Below are 9,830 nucleotides of genomic sequence, written 5' to 3' on the forward strand. Positions count from 1 at the left end.
CGGAAGGGAATTTGTCTGCTAGCCCACACCGTGTAGCTACACTTGCTTCATGTCAGCCTCCGGAAACTGTCCGCGGTTTAAGGTCGTTCATCGGAGCATACAAAGTCTTAAGCAAAGTTGTCCCTGAATGTTCTATCTATCTTGCCCCACTAGACGATTTGACAGCCGGTCATCAATCGCAAGACAAAATACAATGGGATGATCAAAGTCTCGAGCATTTTGAAAGGTCAAAACGTGCATTAAACGACCATAAGTCAATCGTCATCCCCCAACCAAATGACAAATTGTGGATTGTAACAGACGGATCGGTAACCAGGCGTGGTATTAGTGCTACGCTGTATGTTATGCGAAACAACAAGCTACGATTAGCAGGATTTTTTAGTGCGAAGTTGCGCAGACACCAAGTTACCAGGCTACCGTGTGAAATTGAGGCTTTAAGTATCGGGGCAGCCATTAAACACTTCAGTCCGTACATTGTGCAATCATCAAAAACAGCTTGCGTTCTAACAGACAGTCAGCCCTGTGTTCAGTCAGTTCAAAAGCTCTATAGGGGTGAATTTTCTGCCAGTCCAAGGGTGACGTCATTTCTGTCTAACGTGAGTAGATATCAGGTGGTCGTACAACATTTAGCAGGCTCTGCTAACGTGCCAAGTGACTTCGCCAGTAGAAACGAGCCAGATTGTACGGAAGTACGATGCAAGATTTGTTCCTTCATACGCGCTATGGAAGATTCAGTTGTGCGTTCCGTCAATGTTGACGATATTGTCAACGCTACTGCCCGCTTACCTTTCACTTCTAGATCGGCTTGGCGTGATATCCAGGGTGAATGTCCAGACTTGCGTCGCGTGCACTCACACTTAAAGCAAGGGACTAGACCGTCAAAAAAAATAACAAGCATAAAAGATGTTAAACGGTACTTGCAGGTGGTAAAAGACGGTGTTTTAGTTGTGAAGCGTTCTGAACCATTCTCTTCCGAGAAAGAACAAATAGTTGTACCTCGTTCCGTTCTTGATGGACTTCTTACCGCCATGCACGTCAAACTTGACCATCCTACCAAGCATCAGTTAGACTTAGTTGTGCGAAGATACTTCTTTGCTTTGGATATAAATAAGGCTATCGAACGTGCATCTAGCTCGTGTCACACGTGTGCTTCCCTTAAGAAATTCCTCAAATCATTAGTACAGCAGTCGAGCGAGGATCCCCCAGAATCCGTCGGATTAGCATTCGCAGCTGATGTCATGAAGCGTAGTAAACAATGCATTCTTGTTGTACGAGAAGCCGTAACATCGTACACAAAGGCTGTCATGGTTGACAATGAACAAAAAGCAACTTTACGTAATGCTTTAGTGTGTTTAATGATGGATATGCATCCAATTCATGGTCCACTTGCTGTGATTAGAGTTGATCCCGCACCCGCCTTTGTTGCGCTTCGCGATGACGAGCAGTTAAAACAGGCTAATATAGTATTAGACATAGGTCGTGTTAAAAACTCCAACAAAAACCCGGTCGCTGAAAAAGCCATAGCTGAAATAGAGGACGAGATAGTTCGCGTCCAGCCCGGCGGCGAGTCTACTTCTGAAGTTCAACTGGCCACCGCCGTGAACCACCTAAACTGCCGTTTGAGACGAAAGGGAATCTCTTCCCGTGAACTGTGGACACAACGTGATCAGTTTACGCACAACCAAATCCCTATAAGTGATAGAGATGTTATTCTTTCTCAAAATTCTGCTAGAAACAAAAACCACTCGTATAGTGAAAAGTCGAAGTGTTCGCCATATCGAACACAAAATTGTGAAACCATAGAAATAGGTGATATAGTGTACTTATACTCCGACAAAACTAAACATGCTTCTCGACAGCGATACATCGTAGTTTCCGTTGATGGTGATTGGTGTTTTATAAAGAAATTCACTGGTAACCAATTACGCTCTACCTCATACAAGGTGAAAAGATCGGAATGTTTTCGTGTGCCTTCTGATATATGTGATATATCTCATAACATCCCAAATCTGGCAGAATCTGTGACAGTGATTCGGAGATATGTGAAGGATATACTGTTCAGGACGACAATGCACCTGTAACTCTTACAAATCCGTTCGATTCTGACGATGAGAGTTTTTCCCCTTTGATCGTTATGGAGCAGGTCCACGCTGATGATCACGACGTCGCGCTAGACTCGCATCTGCCTGATAGTGTATCACATACTAGTAGACCCCAGCGTTCTCGGAAACCCCCTAAGTACTTAGATGATTATGTGAGATAATTACTTTGAAATATGAGACAACATATATTCACCATTTCACACGATTTTAAAGTTTTGTTCAACGCTAGTTTAATACCAAATGTTGTTATTGAAATGCTGTTATTGTGAAATAGACTTTATTGCTATTACAATCTTGAAAATGTATGTTAACTTTCTGTCGACATAATGCGTGTTCATGTTAATCCCACACATGTTTCAATATTGTTGAGTTTTCCAAAAGCTTTGTTTCTTCTTTCAATCTAGTGTTATAAGTAGTCAAACGTTTTAGTTGTTCACTACTTAAGTCATAAGTCATGTGTGTGTAATTATATATCTTTATATATATCTTTACTGATCTGGTATTGTTTGAATATACCTCGTCAAACAAAATCTTTTCATTTCAAAAGAAAAGAGGTAGCGCCAATAGTTGCATTGTGATTTGGTATAAAAATACCGTGTGTTACATGAGTTACTTCCCTTTGTGTTAATTTTGCCATTGGCTTTGTAATAAAGTTAAATTGTTCGTTGGTGATACTTTCTCTTTACTGGCGCAAAGAGGAAAGTCATATATAACCATTTGAAAGTTAGCCCCGGCACGTTACATAACCTTTACCATGCGGGGTCCTAGTTGTGTGTAACCCGATCCATGCTAAGTCCGGATATTTTCTGACCGGGATATTTACCATGGGATGTTCACCAAATCCATTTCAAATTCAAATTTTACAGCAAATAACCACATCAGTACAAAAAAATCACACAGCAAAATAATAAACATAGCATGTGACTTAACTTTATGTACAGAGAACAGGGGCGTAGCGTGGGCGAAATTGAGTTTACTCGAAATATGGAATTTGATTGCGGGGGGTTCGGGGGTCCTCCCCCAGGATTTTTTTTAAAAGAACGCAAAATCAAGTGTTTAGGGGCTTATATTGATTTCAACTGAATTGTTTTTTAAGCTGATTTTTTTTGTCTATTTTTCTATGACTAGCCAGACTATTAACAAAACACGTTTTCATACGATCTAATATATCAAGGTTCAAATTCATGATCTACTTCAAATGTATAACTATCAGTCGTCATAGTTTGGTAAGTATAAATGACTACAGAGGTTATATATAAGTTAAATTTAATATTAAAGTTAAGAATTTATCTATTCTTCTTTTTCATTGTTTAAACACGAAATATAAGAGCTCGTCTTCTGCTCTTGCGCCTAGCAAAGATGTCGACCACTCTCTCGAAACTGATCTCCCTTTCTCTGTAAATGTTCATCAAGCCTAACCCAGAGAGCCGTTCTGTTTTTATGGTGTTTCTGAGATACGTTTTCACGCGCTCCATCGTCGAAAACGACCTTTCTGCTGTTGCCGTAGAAACTGGCATAGCCAGTAAAATTGACAGGTACATTCCTATGTTTGGATACAATTCCAACGGGGCTCTTTTTATAGCTGTTTCAAGTGAGTTGGGGACATCTTCCGGCGTCGCTGCTGTCCATCTAGTTTCCAAACGTCGAACGTCGTTGCAGAGTTGATCATTGTCGCCGATGATATCAGCCTCAAATTCTGTCAAGAATTGCTGCACCAACAGCTCACCAACCTGGTTTTGAAAGAGGTACTGCGCCCCAAAAAGGCCCATGTGCAACAAGAAAAGGGTCCCTTAATTCTGTAATGAGATTGTCTACGAATGGATTATACATGTTTCGTCTCCAGAAGTCTGATGGTGTTGCTGCTGGAGCATTAGGCCTGTTTTCCTGCCTTTTAGCGCTACGAGGAATCGAAGGCTCCACTCCAACTTACTGCGCCAAAACCGACGCTAAAGTAAAATTGTCCCAAGTACCATCATCGTTCCTATCAGTATCTAGTTGGGCTGTTAAAACCCTTGCCTCTAACGAAGCTTGACAAGATCGCATTTTCCTTCTGCAACATCTTTGACAGAGGGACGACGCCACTGAGAATGTACCAGACAGCTAGAAGAGTGATGATGAAGTCGAAGCTTAAGATCCCGCCTCTGTATGATGCAGCCTTTGTATCTACATGTCCAGTTTCGAGCTCATTCGGCGCTGATTCAAGGCTGTAAATGCGGACACAAACGTGAATAGAGCGTCAGCCCTGGCAGCCCAACGCGTTGCACAGAGATACTGAAGTTTGGTCCTTTTCTCCATCTCTTGCTTGCTAGCCTGATCTTCTGCTAGCTGCTCTTTAAAGCAAAGCATTCGCTTAGCAAAATAGTTAAACGCAAATGCGATGGTTTGCACAAGATCCATCATATTCTTTGTGTAGATAACAGTTGATGCGTAAACAATGGCAAGATTCAAACAGTGTGCCTTACAGTGTGTGTATACAGCTCCTGGATATTGTTGTCTTATCCTTGCTTGAACACCTCTGAACCTGTATATCAAAGATGAAATAGAGTAGGATTAGCAATAAACAAATCATATATTGTCTATATGTGTAAGTGCATATTAAAGCCCTAAATTACACATGAACATGACATTTTCCCCAAGAGATTTACTTAAACTTACGCAAAGCTATCAATACTAATACTAGCTATAATTAGCTTTTTCGAAAATCACCGAACAGTTCGGGGTGACTCTTTCGCGTATCGAGATTCAAATCCAAACATCCCAATTGAAAGGAAACGTTTTTATATGCTAACGGGAACGTTTTAAATGCAATAGCTGTTGTATAATAACCTTCAAGCATGTGTTATATATAAGACAGCCATACCTCGTATCCGTGTCTATGGTGTTTATTTTGCAGGTTTGGCACAGTGTTGCTTAATGATACCTTTAACGATTTGTTTTAAATGTAAAATTACCGTCCGCACATGTTAGCAGCGCCGTCATAGCCCTGACTTCTCATCTTGTCGAGTTGAATGTTCAAGGCGCGCAGATTGCCCAAAAAGGCTGCGGTCAGCGTGGCACTGTCTGTGGCTTAACATTCGGCAAGATACTCGAGCTAGCTTACCGGTCTTAAACAATATTGACACAGCGCTAGCACTACTGAGCAACTAAATAATTGGCGTATTTTGTTATAAGAGATGGAACACTAGTATATTGTATCCGTTTTATACTTCAGTAAGTAAGAATTCATCTATGATAGACCCCCGTACATCCATTCGAAATATTTTTATTGTCTTTTTCGCATTTAAAAGTGATTTATTTTTTTACTTTCCGTTCAAAAATTTACTCGAACGAGTAAACGAGTATGCCACGCTACGCGCCTGGAGAAATCCATAATTATGTGTTGGATACTTTCATCTTTTCCCAACTCCGCCATTTTGTGTATACATGCGTTCACAGGGCATCTATACTTCATGCTTGTTTTTTTTTCATTTTAAAGAGTATTCCTTGGTTACAACAACAAATCTCATTTATAGTGAAATATCAAGTTCATTACAAATTGAAATGGACTTATTCAAAATAGTTTTCCGAGTTGTTTTATCTAAATGTTTTGCACACAACTCCCCTGGCACTAGTAAATGTCATTGACACATGTGTTCAACTCTTTCATTGTTTTTACTCTACTATTAACCCAACCATGAATTTATATAAACATTTAATCTAGAATAAACACAAGCTTTACATTGACTCAATGACAAGTATTTCCAAACCATTTTGTGATTTATATTCCATAAACACCACCGACCGAACTTGTGAATCTAGGTCACCGGTGTCAACTTAGAAATTTTACTTTCGATTTCACCACTCACACTTAGTGCACTGTTATTTGATATTTAACCATAAAATGTTCTAAAATGTTTTCTCACACATGATTTTCAGATATTTGTGTCTACTAATTCGATGGCAGCCGCTGACACTTTTATTTTTTTATCTATAAACAACAATATTTTCATGACTTAAATTTCGCGGAGAAAAACAACAATCAAGTGACAGTTATTGTTTGTGTCGGCTGTTAAATTTGCCAATGTTTATTGCAATTGTTATTTTAACAACTCCTGCATATTTTAATTAATTATTTTTTACAAAGAATGACTGCTATCGTCATCGTCAATTCCGCCATTGCCAACGGCGCTGCCATAACAGTTGACTGGCTCACATGCTATCACTATAAATTGTCGATCAACTGCATTTGTACTCTTATCTGTTCGTTTTTCTTACGTTTCGCACCAAAATCAATACGGTCAGGAAAATAATTTTGAAAAAAGAAGTGAAATTCATTTAATTTTTTTGTACTTTTCGGAAAATCAGACCCGCCGGTTTTGTAAACCAATTTATATAAAAGTAGTGGCCTTATCAAAGTGTAAAGTTTTATAAAACATACTAAACTTCATATTTTATCATGCAACGTGGAAACTATTGAAAGCATTGTTCTGCAATTTATGAACTAGTCCCTAAGTTGGAATATTTCTAAAGTAATATCAAAAATGATATTTCATTAATTCGAGGTAAAACAAAACTAGAAGAAGCGTCAAAAGCGCATGTACATGGATTGAGATAAGTTTTTAACATTCGTTTGCCAAGTCAAGTTAAAGAAACCGCACATTGCAATACATATTTCTGAGTACTGGAAACTGTTTATCAATCATGGCAATATACTTCGTCAAAATAAAATGGGTAAAGTTATCCATATACAGCCCATATTTCAACTCTACAGTCGTTCAGTACCAATCGGACATAACAATCAAATCATAAGAAATAGCTACTATGTATGCGATTGTAAAGGAAGTGTTAAACCCGTGAAGTATGATCTGTGGTTTGAAATATCGGAGATACTATTGTTAAATAGTGACATTTGCTGGATAAAGCTTAGTTGACGGCGTTGGAGATACAGTTTACAAACATTCACATCATACTGGATGGCATACTGACCCTTTTTATAACATCTGACGTGTAGGCGATCTTTTATTTACAAGGTGAAGCAATCGGCGAGAAATAAAGAATGACGTAAACAAGAACAAACGGTAATCTTCATGCTAGAATATATCTGTGGACAGCTGTTTCTCCTGACGACTGTCATCTGATCAATCTCATCATACGTATATAACAAAGACAGCACGTAGTATTATCATCATTATGGAGCACATTTTGTTTCATTGTTCTTGGGACATTTCTATTGCCGACAATGCTGCCGTACGAGGTCCGCGACGCCTGTGTGCAGACGACTTTAGAGGAAGCAAACATGACTGGAATATTGGACCTACCATACGAGACAATGGTCGCCATATTCAAACATCTCGAGCCGGTTGATGACATCTTAACGAGACTAGCGCTTGTCTGTCTAAAATGGCACGATCTGCTTTATTGCAGCGGAACTTTGTGGAAAACTATCAACATTGACACGACTTACTATAAGAGCTTGCACTTCCGGTTGGTCGTAGGCATATTTCATTTCTATGGACACCACGTGCAGAAGCTCGTTTGGCGAGAGAACACGACAGTTTATGAATCGATCTTTTCGTGTCTTCCACGACTTAAAAACTTGAAGGTGTTGAGAATCCCTGTTTTGTGGACGAACCGAGTTATTGACGACATGTGCTTACTTACGGGACTGGAAAATATTCAAATCAACGGTGGTTTTACACTTACGGACGGACACCTGTTTGAAATCGCGAAGTGTTTGACTAACTTGAAAACAGTTACGCTGAACGCTTGCTGGAGGATTACGATTAATGGAGTCATTGCCATTGTGCCAAACCTACAGTTCTTGGAGAATGTACATTTGAAAGTCAATTCCAACCTGCCATTGACAGACGGAAGAAGCGAGACTGCCATCCGCAACGGTCTACATATCATGAAAGGCCTTGTGTTCGAGCCCATATGTAATCTCGTTAGCGTTCTGTGCCTGCATTTCGTTTCCATGGAAACAGAAGAGTTATTGGATGTCGTAAAGAACTTGAAGAATTTGTTCAAACTCAGTATAAGTAACTGTGAGGTAGGAACATTAATTTTACAGTTAACCGTGCACATAGAAACTATTCTAAGGTTGTTTTATACAGCGCACGGCGGATGAATATTTTAAGCCAACCTTTAAACTGTTTGTTTGCAATGCCCCTAGATACTTCTTTCAGTTGGCATGTAGGTCGGAAATTCTTTGATAAATGTATTGATGAATGATGATTTAACATGAAATAAGTAAACAAAATTATTTGTCAACCGCTTTGGGTGAAAATGAGTTGATGGCCTCGAGCCATTTTGGCGAGACGGTTACCGTATGCCCACTGGACACTAGCAGTGGGCACTTGTAAGATTGTTCTATTTGGAATTTTAAAGATACAATGTACTCCTTTTTCAGCATTTTCATGGAATAAGGCTGGAGTCTGACAGTCTTCAGAAACTATGCGTGTTCAACATATGGAGTACAACATTCATCAGCGTGCACTCTCCGAGGTTACGACAAGTGACAATGGACGCTGGCATGGAGTCAATAGAACGCGTGGAAATCTTCGCCGAAAACTTGCGACGTGCAATTCTAAATGGGTCCAATTCGCTACGAACCTTACAGATAAAAAGTGATAAATTAATCTTTCTTGAACTTTGTCACTCTGAGCTCATTGACAAAGGATGTTTTAGAGATGTTCTACGATCAAACATTAAAATAAGTCGCTTACGTCTGGGATGCATATCTCAAGATAGCCTAACTCTTGACGAAAACCTGATTCCATGCTTACAAGAACTGTGCTTGTTGAGTGATTTTTCTTGTGAAGCATTGCATATACGCAGTCCAGCTATAAGGTTACTTCACACAAAGGTCGAACATGACATTATCACTTTACACCACCTCTACATAAAAGCAAACCACTTGTGTAAGGTCGCTTTGGTAGGACTTCCAGCGCTGAAAACAGTGACCGTACAGTGTGTTAGTGTTGACTGTATTGAACTGAATTTGTGCAGCGACGATCAGTTGCACATCGAGTCGTTTGTAGTGCACGCCCTGAACGCAATTGGATTTCTACGCCTCTTTGACTGCAGAGTAAAAATGCTAGTCGTCAGTGCGCAGCTCGCACAAACAATCGTGCTGTACCGGTGTCAGATGACTGACTACGTCCTGCAAATGGCCCTTGGTGGCTGTTCTAACATCTCGCATCTTAACCTCGAGAAATGCACCGAGATTTGTGACGTAAATATTTCAATGCGACCGTTGCAGTACTTAAACATGTACGAGTGTACCAGTTTGCATCGCCTCAGCCTCGACTGTCCTCAGCTGATTGCCGTGAATCTTGGTCAGTGCTCGAATGTGAAGATGTACTTACGGGGCGTTGAACAGCGCCTGAGTGGCGTGGCGGTTCCCTTCCGCCTGGTTGAGCCTGCCAAACCTATCCGATGGAGCCATAACTTTCCACCTCAAGAATATCGGTGCTAACAATGGCAAATAGTTTTCATACAGCGACATTCCTGGTAACGTTTTGATTTATTGTGGTACTAGTATGTAATTATTTGTATTAAATTGAGGTTTGTTTTGGAATCAGATACATGAAATCAGTTATCAAAATGGTCATTTTAAAGGAGGAAAATATTACTGATTATGTTTCTTGTCTTGTCATTAAAATCATTTAAAGCAAAAACAATAAAAAAATCAAACAGCACATAAAATCAACAAGAGCTCTTCAGTTTAGCTCACGGATTAATCAAGGG

The 9,830-nt window shown here is 39.8% G+C and overlaps 2 protein-coding genes across 2 annotated transcripts; one reads left to right on the forward strand and one right to left on the reverse strand.

Moving 5' to 3' along the window:
• Nucleotides 1–3,381: 3,381 nt before the first annotated feature.
• On the reverse strand, nt 3,382–5,456 carry LOC128209218 (uncharacterized). Its single transcript, XM_052913158.1, has 2 exons — nt 5,054–5,456; nt 3,382–4,623 (listed from the first exon to the last, which is right to left on the reverse strand). Exons 1-2 carry the CDS (start codon nt 5,095–5,097, stop codon nt 4,266–4,268), a joined length of 402 nt encoding a protein of 133 aa, XP_052769118.1. The 5' UTR covers nt 5,098–5,456; the 3' UTR covers nt 3,382–4,265.
• A 1,514-nt stretch (nt 5,457–6,970) lies between these two features.
• On the forward strand, nt 6,971–9,725 carry LOC128209206 (uncharacterized). Its single transcript, XM_052913144.1, has 2 exons — nt 6,971–8,130; nt 8,491–9,725. Exons 1-2 carry the CDS (start codon nt 7,321–7,323, stop codon nt 9,556–9,558), a joined length of 1,878 nt encoding a protein of 625 aa, XP_052769104.1. The 5' UTR covers nt 6,971–7,320; the 3' UTR covers nt 9,559–9,725.
• Nucleotides 9,726–9,830: the final 105 nt, after the last annotated feature.

The sequence above is a fragment of the Mya arenaria genome, chromosome 11 (assembly GCF_026914265.1).
Source record: "Mya arenaria isolate MELC-2E11 chromosome 11, ASM2691426v1".
Lineage (NCBI taxonomy): Eukaryota > Metazoa > Mollusca > Bivalvia > Myida > Myidae > Mya > Mya arenaria.